At 42.5% G+C, this 18,405-nt stretch overlaps 1 protein-coding gene across 1 annotated transcript in view; it reads right to left on the reverse strand.

Moving 5' to 3' along the window:
* The window catches only part of Stt3b (STT3 oligosaccharyltransferase complex catalytic subunit B), a 67,636-nt gene extending 53,064 nt beyond the window's left edge, over positions 1-14,572 (reverse strand). Inside the window, exon 1 of the mRNA XM_055601674.1 lies at positions 14,084-14,572. Within this exon, the coding sequence (XP_055457649.1) occupies positions 14,084-14,391 (308 nt within the window). The 5' untranslated portion in view covers positions 14,392-14,572. The remainder of the gene's footprint in view (positions 1-14,083) is intronic.
* Between the last annotated feature and the right edge of the window lie 3,833 nt (positions 14,573-18,405).

An 18,405-nucleotide genomic window follows, 5' to 3' on the forward strand; every position in this document is an offset into this window, starting at 1 on the left:
CTATCTATCTATCTATCTATCTATCTATCTATCTATCTATCTATCTAGTTTCAGTACTTAGACTTGACCCTGGAACTTACTTGACAAATCAAGCTGGCCTTGAACTCACAGACCTGCTGGTCTACTTGCTAGGATTAAAGATTAAAGGTGTGTGGTACTTACTGCATTTGGGTATTAAACCCAAAAAATGTGAGGTGGCATGTTTGCACTAGGCCTACTACTGGAGTGCTATCAATGTACAGAACTGAAAGAACTGAAAATCACACAAGCAAATCTTTCTAATTTGAGAGTAGAGAGGAAATGCCTACAAATGTACTTACATCTTTTCCTATTTGTTCAGGTGTGAAAGAAAGCTGTTTCATTTCCCTCAGAGCTTTGTATTCTGTACTTCAGTCCTACTCCGTGGCCTCCTCACTTCTAAAGTAACTCAGTTGTGCTTGGTACCTGTCTACAGTATTCTATGAACATTGGGCAAACATTTGAATACACACACTGAATTTCTGAAGTTTATATACTTTTGAAAATATTTGGCCACAATACTTAAGAACCTTAATTTCCAGGATAAAGTATGGAAGTAGAGGTAGGCAAGAATATCTCAAATATCAGTCAAATCCTTCATACTCTGAGTACTCAGTGCCCTCAGAAAGAGCACTGACTGCAATCAGCCTGGCTATGGAAACAAGCATGTAAAGTTTGGGCAGGTAGTGACTGAATGATCCAAACCAATAACTCAAGGAGAAAACCAAGAAATAAGGAAGGGGAGTAACAACGGAAAACACTGGAGCTCAATGTATTGGTTCTAGAGCCACCACTCTCAGTAAGGTCTCCAGCATTACCTGTTCTCAGTGCACTCCTAACAAATGTCAGGGTGATTAATCAGAATTTTAAAGCCCTGATCTCTTTTGAGAAAGGATATAACAGGTTGATGGACACCTAATTGTACACCTTTGCAAACATCATTCTTTAAAAGAAAATGTTATCTTTGGAAGCTATCTGTAAAGTGGGGGAAATGAAGTATCAATACCATATGTGGTTATTGTAAGTCACTAACTGAAATAAACTATTTGCAACAAGTTTAACCTCAACTTAGTGTAGCCTGTATACGTATATTAAATGTGTGTATGTGAAGCCTCTTATTAAGTTATTAAGAAAAAGACAAACTAATTTTAATAATCTGATTAGGGCTAAGAATGGTGGTGTACACCTGTTACACCAGCACTTGGGAACCGGGGGCAGGAGAAAGCAGCCTGGGTTATGTAGCCAGACCCTGCTTCAAATATAAGCAAATAAAAGACAAACAAAAAACTCAAGGTGGTCAAAGATACTCAGGAGATGATAAACATAATGTGGCAGAATTTTTAAAAATGGTCCTAAATAATCTGCACTTATATATGAATGTTCTTTTTTGACACTGAGGTAGGCCTTATGTCATCTAAACGGTAAACATACTGGAGATGACGTTGTCCACTCCCAGCCTGGCCTTTAGTCAGCCAGCCAGCTTCTCCCATCTTGGGATTCTCTTTTGGAGTTCAGGAACCACATAGTGAAGCAACCAAAGTAAAATGGGGGAAGAGCCAAAGCCCTGACTAAAGCATGGTCAAGTTCCAGCATGTTACCAAATGCCCAGACATCTGAAGCATTCTAGCCCCAGCTGACAACAGCCTGTGGAGACAACTACAATCCTCTCAAAATGCAGGCTGATACAAGTGGAGTAACTTCCTAGTCAGCCCACAGAACAGAGAAAAGTGCTGGCTGCTGTGTCACAGTTTTGAGAGGGTATCTTTACAAATAACTGAAATATGTCAGTCCAGGCACACAGTATCAAACTCGTATATTTATATATCAGAAAAGTTATGTCATTAACATTATTCATGATACCAAAAAACTAGAACCCACAACTGCCGTAACTTCAACTCCAGAGAATCTCAACAGCCACTCCTAGACTATGTGGACACCTAAATTCACCCCTGCCACACATACATAAACATACAATCAAAAAATAAAATCTCTTCAAAAAGTCAGAATGGGGGGCTGGAGAGATGGCTCAGAGGTTAAGAACTCTGGCTGCTCTTCCAAAGGTCTTGAGTTCAATTCCCAGCAACTGCATGGCGGCTCACAACCATCTATGAGACCTGGTGCCCTCTTCTGACATGCAGGTGTATATGCAGACAGAACATTGTATACATTAAAAAAAAAATAAAACAAAACAACAAAAACCTTAAAAAAAAGTCACAATGGTTTTCTAGTTACAACAGGAAAAATAAGAGACAAGTTACAGAAGAAACATGTAAATATCAAGATAGTCATGTGCTTGTTAGGTTCCCAATATCATCAATAAGATTCATAATTATACAGAGTACACACATTCCAGTTATATACATGTTACATTTTAAATATGCCTCAATCTATTAGCAATGTGTTATGCTGATTCAAGCTCAATAGGCCTAACTAACATCACTTAAATGGCATACGTTTTAAATATCCTAAATGATTTTATTTCAAAAGGAAAACCTTTTGTATAAAGGCTATTTATATTAGACACTAAGTTCAGTAAATTACTTCAACAACCAAAATAATTATCTTAAATGGGGGGAGGGAGTGTATCCCTTTTAATGAAGTGACTTATTCCACTTAACAACCATAAATAAATACGTGGATTTTTTAAAAATTAGTTGCTCAGCTCACTTTTCTACTTTGAACACATGACTGGCCTTTAAACCATGTTAAGATTAGATTTACTTCATTTATCTCACATAGTTTTTCATCATCCTGTTTCTCCTTCAGATGTCAGAAAGCTGTGTAGCATGTTAAAAATAAGTCTCTGTTTAAATCCAGGGTAACCATGTTGTAGGAATCAAGTTATACTTTTGTGGGACAGGTGTATTAAGTTTTTTAAAAGTCTGTGAATATACAATGTTGGCTAATGTATTGAACAAAATCCACTCAAAACAAAATTCTTTTTACTATTGTTCTTTGCTGTGCTGGGGACTGAACTTGGGGCTTTGCACGTTTATTAATAGACTTTCTTTTTAAAATACACTGAGGGATAAAGGATTTTTTTTTAAGGCAGATAGTTTTATTAAGTTAAACAAACAAACAAACAAAAAACCCCTAAAACCACGTGAGGTCATCTTAGGTTTTCAGTTCAAGGACTCATAAGAATACCTAACAGACCAATCATTTCTATTTGGGTTTGATTAATAATTTAAAAAAGAATAAGGACTTCATAGTTTGGTTCACTTAACACTAATACACTAATATGTACTATTCAATGACCCACCTAATAATAGACATAGAAAAGGTTACTTCCACTGCAAAGACTTTCACAAAGACAGCAATTTATTTTATTCTAATGAGTATTTTTATTTATTATCATTTAAATTTCTAAGGTAAAGTTTAAAAAGGAGGTCAAAACTCTTGTGCTTTCTAAAGTGTTGCTCGATTTGTGCATCACTTACCTTCATCAAGTTCAATCAAGAAAGAGCTATGAATGGATAATTAATCCAAACTTATCTAAACCCACTGTTGGCATAAATTTAGTCCATCCTAAGGTTAAGGCATACGATAATTTCAGCTCTTACTATTCCTCAAACTCTAGCTTGTAAACTCATTTTTACTGAGATGGCACCTTTTCCATTCATCATCTCAAAAATTAACAATACAACTTTTATAATTCAAGAGGCTTATAGATACTAACTAGTCTTTCTTGTCTAATGCAATGTTCCTAAACTACTGAGTTTAAGCATGAAAAAGGAGCTCTTTGAAAGTTATTTGTACTTACAGGTACAAATAAGAAACACTGACACAACTAAAATTACACTTTCTCTTGAAGTTCTTCCTGAAGATTCCATTCAGCCATTCACACTCACTGCTAGTGCTGGCAGTGACGCTCACCACTGTGTCTTCTGCAAGTAAAACCATCTCTTCTCCAGCAACTCTCCTGTTCCCTAAAACTCATGAAAGTGGGGTTACAATATTCACTGCATATGACTTTACTGACACTACAGTCAAACCCAAGACTTACATATGTGTCCATTATCAACAAAACAAGAGACATAGTTTAAGACAAAGCTAATTTTAAAAATGGTATAGTTAGAGACAAAAAGGTTTTAAATAATCACTGACTATTCGCCATGCCCCTAATACTGTGTAAAATATTGCAGGGAGAATACAAATAATGTTCTTGACTGGAAGTATCTTTTTTCTGCTTTCTATGGTAACATTAAAGCATCATTCACTACAGGGGCAAATGAGGACTGAAATCCAAATGACAATGCTTACCAATTCAGACAATAAAACAAAACAAAAAAGCCACAAACCACAAAAACCTAGTTCTCCCTGGGTATTTTTACTCTATAGATGTAAAACTTCAAAAAAATGGCTTCAGCCTGTTCAGTCAACTGTGAAGTCTTGGCAAAGTTTAAAATACTATTAACAGAGCCTACACCGACTAACCTCTCACATGAGGCAGATAAGTGATTATCAGGTTATTTTCCTGAAAGGAGTAGGACTGGCATGGTTAACAACAGTTGAGACATTTCAGGAGAATATCTCAGCTTGGGAATTTATGTAACAGGAATACCAGAAGCATTAAAAAGAGTCTTCTATCCTTACATTGACCATTACCCAAGTGGAGTCTAACTAAAGGCATTTGGAGTATTCCCTGCTATGTTCTGCATGGAGCTTGGAATGATTGGATATGCTAAACATCCTTCTTAGGATAGTTGGCTTAAGTTCTAAAATATGGATTATAAAATTCAAATGCTGGCTGGCTCAATAGAGATTAAAGAAAGGCAGTTCCAGATTTAAATTTTTCTTCAGCAATGAATTAAGTTTGACGACAGCCCATTATTTATTCACAAAAAATAAACTGTTTCCACTCAAGTAGCATGGGTTTTATACTAACATATAGCAGAAACCACCACCAAATCTAATAAAAATCACTCCAACCACGAAAGAGAATTCATGTGAGTTTTCTTATTTGTTTCAGTTAAGAAGTGCTTTCTAATTATAAAAGGAAGCCTTACTAACTAGAGTCCCTTTCCTGATACCAGAAAGCATTTGCTAACAGACACCTAATTCTCATAGTCCAATAAAGTTCAGGTTCCTGAACTTAAAAAAAAAAAGTTGATAAACTTTTCCTAATATAACTCTTTACCAATTATCCTGAAGATGGACACAGCCAATAAACAATCAAGGAAATAAATTGGAAAGGATAAAACTAACCATCAAAACACTAGGGTAGTGGTTTTCAACCTTCCTACTGCTGCAACCCTTTAATGCAGTCCCTCATGTTGTAGTAACCCCCAATCAGAAAATTATTTTCGTTGCTACTTCATAACTGTAATTTTGCTACTGTTATAAATCGAAATGAAAATGTGTTTTCTGATGGTCTTAGGCAACTCCTGTGAAAGGGTTGTCTGACAACCCCCCAAAGGGGTCATGCTCCACAGGTTGAGAACCACTGCAAACTTAAAGAAGCCATCAAGATATCCTACATAAAAACACACATACACCAACCAAAACCAGCAATTCTCCATTAAAACAAAACAAAACAAAACAAAACAAAAAAACACCCAACACATCAAACAGTACATTCTTGGGACATTCCTAAATTCTTACAGCTCAGATGTCAAGTCTTTTCAGAAGTACTCCCTGGGGCTTTGGAGTGTGAGGACTGGTATTCGAGTCCCCACAACCCATGCAAATGGATAGGGATGGATGTAACTCTACTTTGCTGGAAGTGGAGGCAAGGAAGGATCCCTAAGCAGGATGGCTAACTAGCCTAGCTCAATCAACAAACTCTGGGTTCAACTGAAAAATCCTAGACCAATATAAGGTGGTAAGTAATCCAAGAAACACAAACACCAATCGCTAGCACCTGCTCAAACATGGGAATATACATGCACATGTGCACACACACACACAGAAAATAATTATGGCTAGACATGGTCCCAGCACTTGGAAGGATTAGGGGTAGGAAGGGATAGGGGTAGGATTAGGATTAGGGGTAGGAAGCAGGATGGAGAATTCCAGGCCAGACTGTACTACCTACCAAGTGCTAGGCCAGCCTAAACTGCATAGTGAAATCCTGTCTGAAAACACAAAAAAATTGTCAACCATTCATTCACTTAAGTTAATTTTACTATATGTACATTCCTTAAAATAAGCAACAGTTGACAAAATCAAGTTCTTGTTTGTTTTGGATAAGGTCACACTATATTGGCCAGGCTGGTCTGGACTACCAGAAGCTCAAGAAAATTCACACCTAGGACTGCAGACACAGCATGGCCAACACCACTAGAGCTCTGCCCCGAAAAGCCCAGTTTTTGAACAGTAATTTTGTTTTTATTCCACTATCATTTGTCTCCTGAATGATATTCCCATGCCCTACTTCCTGTATCCACTATTGTTTTCTGAGAGATTCAATCTTTTAAGGGTTATCTAGAGAAAAAGATGACTGCATCTAAAGAGTTAGCCTTAAGATCATTTGTTATCTAGGGCTGGAGAGATGGCTCAGTGGTTTAAGAGCACTGGCTGCTCTTCCAGTAGACCTAGGTCCAATTCCAAACACCTATATGGCAATGCAAAATTGTAACTTCTGGGCTTTTGTGGGCACATAGTACACAGATGTACATACAAAAAAATGTAAAGATCATCTGTTATCTCAAGTGAAAAAGAAACTTTTTCCCTTCTTTTTCACAGGTACTTCCTACTATAAAAAGAACAGGCAAAATCTCAGGTGCTAGTCAAATTACTGCTGAGCCTTACTTATTGCCCACATGTTCTGACTCTTTTTAACCAAGAAAGATGACAAGAGCTACAATTTCACTTTACTAAAATAGGCTAACTAAACTGTGATTTTAGCAATACAGAAAGCTCACCAAAAAAAAGTAAGGACATACTCAATTATGCTATAATGTGGGAGATAGGGACTGGAGAGCAAACAGTGTTCGAGGTGATGCCAATAATCATGCTCTGGGTGATGGTCAGATGGGTCCTCATTTTACTGTGTATCAGATTTCTTAAAAGACTGAAGCCCCTTTTACCTGTAATAAAAGCCTTTGCAAATGCATTTTTGGCTTTTTTTATGTAAGCACTTAAGATTTATTTTCAAAGAATATCTCAAAAGACAAGAGTGCTGCTTTCTTTTTGATAATTCTACATTCACTGTTTTTTTGCAATAATTGGTGCAATAAAATTTACTTTCATAAATAAATTTCTGGGCATGTTCCTTTTCTTCAATGCCATTCAATTTGGCCTCATGCTTTTCTTCAGACAAATCTGACCACCAACAAAAATAATGTAAGGCATGCATAATACACACTTTAGTTATGAGTTACTAACTCATTTTAATTTCTGTAATGTTGCAGACAATAGTTCACCTTCAACATAGTACCACAGGCATGTGCATGCACACACACAGTCACACACCATCAATTACAACATTAGATACTGAGAGAAGAAAGCAAGAACTTGCCAATATGTTAAGTTAAAAAAACAAACAAACACTGGAATTTTTTTTTTAAGTTGAAAGGACTGACTGCTAGATATTACTCAAAAAGCAAACAAACAAACAAAAAAAAACCATACTAGGGAGAAAAAAAGTTTATGTGAGAAGGATTAATAAGCTCATAAAGCTTGGAAAAGAAACTCATCAAGTTGCTTTTCAACTAATACTTCAGAATTTTACTAATATGAATAAATTTCTTTGGCTCTTCTATCCAAGAACATTTCCCTTTTGATAAGCATGAACACACAGTAAAAAGAATAGCTTAACTTAATTTATGGCAGTGACAGGCAATTCACGCCCACAGTTTTTTTACATCACTAGCTCCAAATTAAACTTAAGTCCCGTTTCCCTATCTATGCTTGAACTATTGTTATTTTCAACACTCTCAATTCAAAATGAATGGAAATATACAAAGAACGTCCTCTCATATTCTGAAGTCATAACTTTCAAAACAAACCTCAATATGAGAAGCATTCAACTACTTTCTGGTAGTTTGTCCACCTTCCTCAGGCCCTTTGTCTTGGAAACAAAACAGGTGACCACATATACTTTAAAAATCTACTCACTTCTCCATTTCTGAGTCTAAGAGTCCACTCAGAATTCCCATGCTGATGACTTAATACCTCCAAACTCAACACTATACTTTTCACAGACAAATCTCAGTGAAAATATTCAACTAGATTGAATCATCTTTTCTCCTCAATCAGCTACTTCTTTAAAAGGCCCATTTCTGAAAATTCATTACCCATTTTCAACAAAAAACCCAAACAAAACTTAAAACAATCAACTTGTGTTATTCCCCTATATTAAAACAATCAAAATAACTATACTCCAACTAGCAAGTTTACTTCACTGAAGAGGTCTGTGACCAAGCATTTTAGAACATATGACTAAGAAACAAATTAAGTTGGTCTTGCAAACCTTTATTCCCAGAACTCTGGAGGCAGAGATAGGCGGATCTCTCAGTGTGAGGCTTTCCTGGTGTACAGAGTGAGTTCCAGGACAGCAGGGCTGCACAAAGAAACCCAGTATAAGAAAGAAAGGGGGAAAATACATTTTGTCTATGAAATAAAAGATTTCACCCTGTTTCCTCAATTCAAAGGTCACCATCAGCCATTGTTAAAGTTATGCACTACCACCTGAAACATGTTAATGTTTCCTCTTACATTGAGTTCCTCAAAGGAAAGTTACAGATGATATGTCTAACTTAATTAGTGCAATAATTCACAGATGTGCTTATCTTCAAATGGTACAAATGTGAATGGATAAGTAGTACAAATTTGAATAGACATTTGCTAATTTATGTTGAAAGTATATTCCAAAACATTTAATTGTCTCAGGCTAAGAAAGCATTTTTCCAACATTCAAACTAAAAAGTGGCAAGATCTTTTGGCTGACCTACAAATACCAGTAAACAAATTTATTCAAAGTACAGAAGCTTCTGTAACAACTGCCAACTCTCCCAACATTTACTCCACTAGACATGGAGCTCTTTTCTTTATCCCTTTTCCTGTATTTCCATCCATTCATGGCAGAAGTAAGTAAAGTGAGCAGAATGCACTTGTAATCCCACCTGCCAGCTTGGGCTTCACAGCTAGTTCTTGACAGAAGGAAGGAAGAAAAGAAGAAAGGAAGGGAGGGAGCAAGGGAGGTCGGAAGGACAGACCAATTCTCAGAAAGAATAAATCGTTTACAAATGAGAAGTACCATCAATCACAACCAGCAGATGATCCTCAGATTGTCCTTTTAATTTTGGTGTATATGTTTTCAGGTCCTGTATTACTTGGATGAAACATGGTAGTGACAACAGGCTAAATAATAAGACAATTCGAGTTTAAAAGTCCTAGGTTAAGTGAAATCAAATAAAACCCAAAATCAACTACTTCAGACTTTCTCTTGAGACAACAGATTCAGCAAAGCCAAGTCACTTAACATGACTAATGCACTGGCTTACAGTGTACTTGGGTAAAATTACTGACCAAAACCTGAAAGGATGGAATCTGATCCTGACCTGCAGTCCAAGCGAAGACACAAAAACAGTTATTTGTATACGCCGGGCTCAGGTTCTACAGAAAACAAATGTGGTCCAGAAAGTTCTCCTTTTTCGTAGAGTGGAGGAACAAGGGTAGCATCCTATATCATAGAACAATGCACCAGTAGTTTCTCTAGGTTTTAGAGTCTATGAGAAGAGTGTAAGCACAGCCATAGACGTTGGAAAGGGAAGTAAAATATATCAACTGGAGAACATAAGTAGTAGTGATGTGAATGTTCACTCTAAAATTCAACTTTCCTGTGTGTTGAAAACTTATAGCACAATCATTTAGCAAAAGGCAGGTCTACTGAAATGCAAAGATTTTTAACCCAAAGCAGCTGCAGTATTGTAGTATCCTATGATTTCTCTTTAAACATCAGCCTTTCTATTAATCAATTCTGAGAACACAGCTGTACCGGTGAATACTAAGACACTATATTAGTATTTATTTTCTATGCACTAATCACTTTTGAGAGCACGATGACTGGAGGTTAAGACACAGGCTGTGAAATTACTTCCACATTCACAGGTTCACAGCCAGAGAGACTTTAGCTCCTAATGCTTGGTAGTCTTCATGCAAACCACACATGACTTAAGAATCATGCAGTCCTCCCCATTTTGGCTCTAAAGCAAATAAAATCATTGAGGAAAAGCAAAGATTCCAAGGGTTTAGATGACAGACTCTGCTTTGGGATCAATCATATGCTTCATGAAATTCACAATTACTACCAGAGGGTCACAATGACTGCATGTGGGAGCAGGTCCAAAGTCATCCTCAAATCCAGCCACCCCAGCACTCCCCATTACATACTTCTCAGAAGCTCCCAGCTAGAAAACGTCTATCACCATGAAAGCAATGGTAGTGATATCCCATTTGGAGGAGGAGCTGGCCTGCTGCTGCTAATGAGCCCAGTCACGGAGCTTTAAAAGATCTGGGAGGCGCTGTGTTCTAAAACTGCTTGCTTTTGCTAGCCATTCTGTCTTCTTTAAAAATGAGGTCAACATTTTTTTTTCTCCTTTTCTTACTTTTTTTTTGTCATCTGTAAAGTGAAGAAAAACATGGGAGACCCCAAAAGACAAGAAGCAGTCCCTAACTCATAAACAGCTTACACTCCAAGATTTCTCACTCCTTTGAAAAATGTTTGCACTAATTAACCTATTTATACCATAGTTTCTAAGGAAAAAGCATTCCATGTTTCAACTCTAAACCACTGTCCTAACAAAAATAGAAGACATTGTATGTGTGGGTGTAGACAGGATCTACTATGAGAGACTGGGATTGCAGGTTATGCCCAGTTTCTGTTGCCTTTTTGATAACTGCAGCTAAAACCTAAAGCTCTAAATTCTAAATTTCCAAATTCTCTCCAGAGAGAAGCCCCTAAAAAGTTATGCCAGCAAGGGCAAGGGCATCTCCTCAAAGTAGTGCTAATGCAGAGAGCTACCACAACCTGTCATAAGCTAATAGGAAAAGTCTGGCTAATGTAACGTGCAAGTACTCATAATCACAGCAAAACTATGCAAAGACTACATATCATGTCAGATAAAGATAAAAGTTAGATGCACGCTGCTAAACTAGTTGGTCAACCAAATGTCTGGCACCTACAGAACAGTCTCACTGCTTCCTGGAGTCTCATCAACTCAACTGAGAGGAGGAAATCACTGGCAAGAAAAAGTGAGATTATAAACCCAAAATGTTATTAAATTCTCAAAATAAAAGATACTTAATTCAGTGACCTCACATATTACCTCTTACAGCAGTTGGTAATATTTATAACTTGAGTAACAAACTTTAAAAACAAGTTTAACTTGGTGACAAGTCACTTTTGGCAGCTATCTGAAGTCTCACAATTCAAGAACTACTGTAAAATTTATAGACGCAATAATCAAACAGCCTTTCACAAAAAGGATTCAGAAATGGAATGGGGGGGGGGGGGCTGAAGGTATGGGCAGGCCAGAATAAATTGGTTTGTAGAAACAGTCAGAGAGAACATTTAAATATTCCTAAAGTTCCCCTCATTGCTGCATGGTAATCTGAGTCACTTCCAAGCTAGTGTGTAGAATGCTCTTACTAGCTCCGGAGAAAATTTGTTTTAAAAGTCAGAAGTAATGACAGGCAACAGGCAATCTACACAACCTCCCTTGTAAAAATTTTTTAAGAATGATTATGAGATGGAAGAATGAATGGCATGACTAAAGTTAACAGCTATGAAAAGAAAAACTAAAGTGAACACATATTTTTTTGTTTGTTTGTTTGTTTGATTTCTCTCATTAGGTCACTTGAATTAGACATTCCACAGATTCACACAAAATCATGTCTCCATGCACAGTGAGGTGCAGGGACAATTCTTTATTACACCTATCTGCTAATTACAATGTTCTAACATTACAAACATAAACATCTCATCAAGAATAGACAAACATTAACACTACCACTGGAAGATGAAATAGCTAAGTAGGCCTTAGCTGTGGACACTTGCAGATCAGTATTGTGAATTAAAATTCAAATGGAAGAGACTCAGATGAAACACAAATATATCTGAAATGTGTTGCTATACACAGCAGAATAAAAACAAAATAGATTTTCATGAATAAAAAAAATTATGCTCTCAAATTCCTAAAGTAATCTAAGCCTCATTATACTATGCAGTTTTTCTAGGGACTGACTTGATGCAGATTTCTAATCCTCCTTCAAAGTAAGGAGGCGAAAGAAAAAAAAATCACCTCATCACTCATTTGTACATTGATCTGCAATCATTAATTTCAGCTTCTGAGTAACTCTTTAAGTAGTTAACAGCCTTCCATGCGTTAAAAAAAAAGTTACTTTCTGGAAAATTACTCTGGAAATATTTTGAAAATGTTTGGTCAATCGGACACTCTGTGCTATCTTCATCTGAAAAGACACAACTTTCTTTTTTCATATTGTTCAGTAAATTCTAGGGGCTTTCATTCCTGGTCAATTTCATTTTAATCTATAGTTGGCTGCGTGTTTCAAAAAGACTACTATATCCAGTTAGTAAGACTTGACAAATATTCTTGGGTTCCAAATAACATAATGGTCATTTAAAAGCAAAACTAAAGCCAGTGGTAGCACAGGCCTTGAAGTCCAGCACTCTGGAGGCAGAGGCAGGGGGTGCCTATCTCTGTGAATTTGAAGCCAGCCTGGTCTGCAAAGCGAGTTCCAGGACAGCCAGGGCAGTCTCAGTCTCGAAAACAAAACAAAACAGAACAAAACCAAGCAAACAAAAAAGAGCAACACTAATGTTAGAAAAAAAAAATCGAGACCTCTAAAATGGGATGAAAACATCTCACAGAAGGCTGTCACCATAACTGACTTTCTCTAAACTACAGTTTCCTTGAGAAGGCCCCTCTGGTGTTCAATAGGTGTTGCAGCATAAATATTTCTCTTAGAAGCACAACTTAAATCCGGTACTTAAGATAAAAGACCTCCCCCCAAAACTCATACATAACCTATATATTTACTAACTCTTAAGAAGAGTCTCTGCATTTCATACGGTAAGACAAATATCCTAACGTTTATTTAGGGTCTAATTACACGTTAAGATTAATTCAAGGATAACAGGGTAGCCAGGAGAATAAAGTAGTTTAAAGAGACACATTCTCTCTCTCTTTCTCTGTAAAAATAAAAAACAAAACAAAACACTTCATTCAGGTTGGGCCAATGGGAGAGAGTTAAAGCAGTCTTCCCCTGTAGGTAACTCGGTGCTCGGGGCGGGGGTGAAACCTTCAGGTCAGCCCGTGCGATGCAATGTGCCACTTGGGCACCACTATCTAGAGCTCCCAGCACCGCGGTACTATGCTCTCTTCTCCACAGACCTTCCTGCGGAGAGTAATAAAGAAGCTCCCGCAACGCTGTCGGATACTGTGGTAACGCCGAGGGTGAAAGCTGGGCTAACACAAGAGCGATCTCGCTCTAAAAGGCAACCCAGCACAACTGTGGAAACTGTGGCGTGCTGAGTGCACTTAAGGGCCTTGGGGGGGGGGGGGGGGGGGGGGGACAGGCAATCTTGAAAATACCTGTGCTGGAAAAACACGAGCCGCTAGCACCGCGTTCGCTTTCGGGATATTTTTCCTAACCTCTAACACTCCACTCTCCGAGAGAGAGAGAGAGAGAGAGAGAGAGAGAGAGAGAGAGAGAGAGAGAGAGAGAGAGAGAGAAGGGGAAAGCGTGAAACTGCGAGGCTGAGCGGACCGAGGGGCTCCGGGCTCCTCCGGCGGCCAGGAGGCAATCGCGGGGCTGCTCCGACGGCAGGGAGGGGAGAGAGAAAATCAAATGCAACAAGGCGCAAAGCTGCGGCGGAGAGGGCGTGGGGAAGGGGTTCCCCCGAGGCAGGCGAGGCGCCGCGCGGGGCCGGCCCAGCCCGGCGGCCGAGGACCGGGGCTCCGCTCCCGGGCAAACTTCGCCGGGCGGGCACGGGGGGCGCGCCCGGGCCGGCCGGGGGAGCTCGGGTGGGCTCCGCCGGGCTCCGGCCACGCCGGGGAGCGCGGGCTGCCGGCGGGGGAAGGGCGGGCACACTCACCACGGGTCGAACTCGTGGATGATGCTCTCGAAGCGGATGACGGCGAAGAGGCGCGAGCTGAAGCCGGCCAGCCAGGCCAGGAAGAGGATGGTGAAGGAGAGCAGCGACTGCCAGCCGGCCGGCTGCGACAAGCCCCCGGACAGCCCCGCGGGGGGCCCCGGCTTCGGCGCCGCCGCCGCCCTGGACGAGCTCGGGGCTCCGGGCCCGTGGTGCCCGTGGCGGCTGTTCCCCAGAGCCATGAGGCCGCTCCACGGGGACGAGTTGAGGGACGACTTGTGCTTGCTCTCCGGGGCCGAGGGCTCCGCCATGTTGTGCCCCGGCGGCGGGTCTCGCTCGTCCTCCGCGGCCGCCGCCGCCTGGAGCGAGGGGTGCTGGGCGGAGACCCAGAGGAGGAGGAGGAGGAGGAGGAGGAGGAGGGCGACGGCGACGACAACGAGGAGGAGGAGGCGGAGGCGGAGGAAGAGCTGGGCGCGCTCCCGCCCTCAGCACCGCGAGGCCGGGACACAGGGGGTGGAGGCGGCGGCGGCGGCGGCGGCGATCCCGAGTCTCCGCCTCAGCAGCGGCCGCGACCGCCGCGCTCTCAACCCAGAAGGCCCCTGCGCCCCACTAGCCATCCGTGTCCCCCGTGCGGCTGAGGAGGCGGCGGCGGCGGCGGCGGCGGCGGCGGCAGCGAGAGCCGACAGGACGAGGGCGCCAGAGGAGCGGCGGCTCGGAGCGGCAATGACATTCCCCCTCACGCCCGCCCCGCCGTGAGGAGCACAAAGGGGGAGGAGCCCCCTGGAGTCCGGGCGGAGCTCTGGCAACCCTTGACTCCGCCCCCTCGCCCAACAGGAACTGGCCCCTCCGCCTGTCACAGAGCGACAGGTCCGTTAAGGGGCGGGGCCGGAATGGCGGCGTGCGCCAATAGGAGCGCGAGCGGGGCCTGGGGCGGGGCTTCGGCGGAACGGCCCTCGCCCTCCCCCCGCCGCCTCGCGGCCTCGCGCCTATTCGCCGCCGGCTGCGGCTACGATTTCATTGTCAGTTGAAAGACGCGGTTTCGCGCGCGGGCCTGTTCGGGGCCCGGAGGGAGGGCGCCAGGAGGCTCGGCTCGCTTCGCCACGTGGGCCCCGACCCGAGGAGGAAGAGGTCCCCGTCCCCGTCGGCCAGAGCGACGTAGCGAGCACCGCCCGGCCGGGTTCTCGGCGGCCGTGACTTTTAACCCGCTCAGCGCGGAGCGCCCGCCACGTGACTGGGCGCGCAGGCGCGGTGCGCGGCCCTGGGCGCGTGGGTCCGGCCGCTGGGCTGAACGTGCCTGGGGTGGCCGGGTCGCCGCCTCCCCGGCCCCTGCTGTGCCCTCCCCGTCCGAGCTGCGTTAAGGTGGAGCAGCGAGGCGGACGCAGGAAAATGTGACCCCCCCCCCTTTCTTGTTTCTTCCAGTTGCCAAGAAATTCTTTGCAGCTCAGTCTTTTCACTGCAGGAATTCTTTATTTACACCTGCCTACGTTCCATCTCCAGGCTATTTTTCCTGGACCATATTAGCCGGTGCCCAGTTGTCACGTTAGCAGACCACCCGGCCGACCCTGTGTAGGAACTTTTCCTTGGCTGGGGCAGTTGGCTTAGACCTTCCTTCCTCCACAGCTAACTCCGCCCACCCCGAAAGCACAAAAGTCAGAGCAAAGGGAGAACAGAAGCAGGGGCAGTGGGAGAAGGCCCCCCCCCCCCGCCCCCCGGCAGGTGCAGAGGTTCTTGTTAATATTTGCTTGGTTTCTCGTGTACGTTCACAACGGTCCTCGGTAGGTGACATCGGAATTTAAAAAATGCGAGTAAAGATTTTCTTCAGTCCTGTAAAATTGCAAAATACAAATTCCCTTTCATTGCTCATTGTCAAAGGTTAGGTAAATGAACAAGAGTGCCTAATAGGTCCAGCCGCTCCCAACCTAGTGATTTAACTTCGCTGTTTCCCTTACAAAAATAGACTTATGTTAGATAAAGAAAAGCTTTCCAGAAATAGACTTCCTCACAACCAATTTAATATCCATCGTTTATTAAACATCTAAATTTTAATGAGATTCATGGTAGAATGTTAACCAATCGCTTTGACCAGAGAGGGAACATGCCCTTTCTCAGATCCAGAAAAGTGCACGTTGAAATGGCAGCATTTATTTTTACCCGTGTTTCATGAACCAATATCCTATCAACCTAAAATAACAGTCTTTCTCGTGGCTTTTATTTTAGGTTGCTTGGGTGTCTCTGTCTTACTGAAGATGTTCCCTGTTGACTCTGATGTTGTCTTCTTCCTCTTGGCTATTTAATGGTGGTGGTGGGGTCTGAAATTGAGTAGAAACAATCCTAATAAATTCTAAAACACAAGCCACCTGTGCGGGACTAGCCTTTCTAACTCTTAAAGTCGATTTGAAATCGTTGTGTGTGAGAGTGGTCACGTGTGTACTATGGCATGCATATGGAGGGTCAAATTACATGTTCGGATGTTGGTCCTTTCAGTACACCAGGTTAGCCTCCATCTCACCATAGAGCACTGGTTCTCAACCTGTGGGTCACAACCCCTCTGGCAAACCTCTATCCCCCAAATTCTTTGCATTATGACTCATAACAGTAGCAAAGTTACAGTTACAGCATAGCAACAAAAATAATTTTATAGTTGGGGCTCACCACGACATAAGGAACTGTATTAGCAGGCTGAAGCATTAGGAAGGTTGCGAACCGCTGCCATAGAGCATTGGGATTATAGGCACCTGCTGTCATACCCAGCCTTTTATGGGCTCTGGAAAGTCAAACGGAAGTCCTCATACTTGTGTAACAAGTTAATGTAAAAGGAGCTTATCTGCGAACAAGATGGAACATTGTTAAGGGAATACAGGGCCTTGATGTGGGCAAGGATACATGAGCTATAAAGGCATGAGGAGCCACGTTATCAGGAAGCCTGAGAGACATGGCGCCTGCCCTCACACCGAACATCAGTCAGCCCCGGGGAGTGGTAGCAGCCAACCCCCTGTACTGGCAAGCATGTGGTGTGAAGCATGGCGAACCCTGGAGCAGTGCAGGGAGGGGTGACTCACACCAGGGTGGGAACTGTGAGCTGAGGAAGCAGCACTGGAGGAGAGAGAGGGGGATCAGAGGAAGAAAGGAAAGATCTCAGAAGCAGAGGCACACGGTGCTGGAGAAGGGAAGGCAAGGGTCCAGGGAAAGGCTAGCATAGCTGCCACACAGGCTGTAGAGCTAAGTGGGAGAGGTCATGCTGAGAGGCAGATTGTGCATTTAGTTTAACTGGAGAGTGTTGGGAGACCATGCAGAACTTGAAGTTGGAAGCAGAGTGTTGTTAAGACGAGTAAGTTGATCAAGTGTGTGCTTTAAGAAGGCTCCAGGGGCTGTAATGTGGAAAATGCTTTGAGAGGGGATCAGGAAGAGAACACATTAGTAGCCGATCTCATGAGAGTCCAAGGTTTATTATTCCCAGACCTTAGAAATGGTTAGATATTGTATGCTCCGGATTTATGGTCTCTCAGTGTAGAAAAAATGGCTTCCAGTCCGTTAAGGAAGCTCCTGTGTGTGAGCCACTTTCCATGAACTCCCTGGTGCCTGTCATGGCCTTGTTGAGTTGAAAAGTGCACCTTTGTCTTGGCAACTAAAATTTCTCGAGGTTCCTTAGCAAGTTTAGCAGATGGATTGAACATCTGCACTCACACAGCTGGAAGGAGACAGCATAGAACACACTCTTTCCAGAAGTCTGGTACCAGAAAGACAGAGAACCCAAGTCAGACCAAAAAAAGAGTGTCAGGGGTTGAAGAGATTGCTTAGCAATGAAGAGTACTTAATGCCCTTGGAGAGGACCCAGGTTCAGGTCCCAGCGCCCACATGGGAGCTCACTACTGTCTCTAACTTCAGTTCCAGGAGATCTGACCCCTCTTCCGACCTAGGTGGGCACTGCACGCACACAGGGCACATACAAACACTAGGCACAACATGTACACATAAAATAGATATCAAAAGAAAGAAAGGCACATATAACTTATCCACAGGCATGGCGGCAAACAAAGATCATCTACCAGGTGCCTCAGGAATGACGAAAGTCTAAGCTGGGACTCCCCACTTCCTGGAGACAGGAAACGAGTATGCTACACACTGTTGGCCTGGACAGAGCACACCAGAGGACGAGCAGGTCTTTGACAATGACAACTCTTGGGTGGCCTTTGTGCTGTCCTGTCTGCCAGCATGGCTGAAAACTGAGTCAGAGTGTGCACCAGCTTCAGTCTTTTGCCAAGATACCATGGTATATGATGGCTCTGAAGACACTGACCAGCACATCCTAACTTCATTCTCCTCAG

Source organism: Psammomys obesus, unplaced genomic scaffold (genome assembly GCF_907164565.1).
Source record: "Psammomys obesus unplaced genomic scaffold, mPsaObe1.curated_primary_1811, whole genome shotgun sequence".
NCBI lineage: Eukaryota > Metazoa > Chordata > Mammalia > Rodentia > Muridae > Psammomys > Psammomys obesus.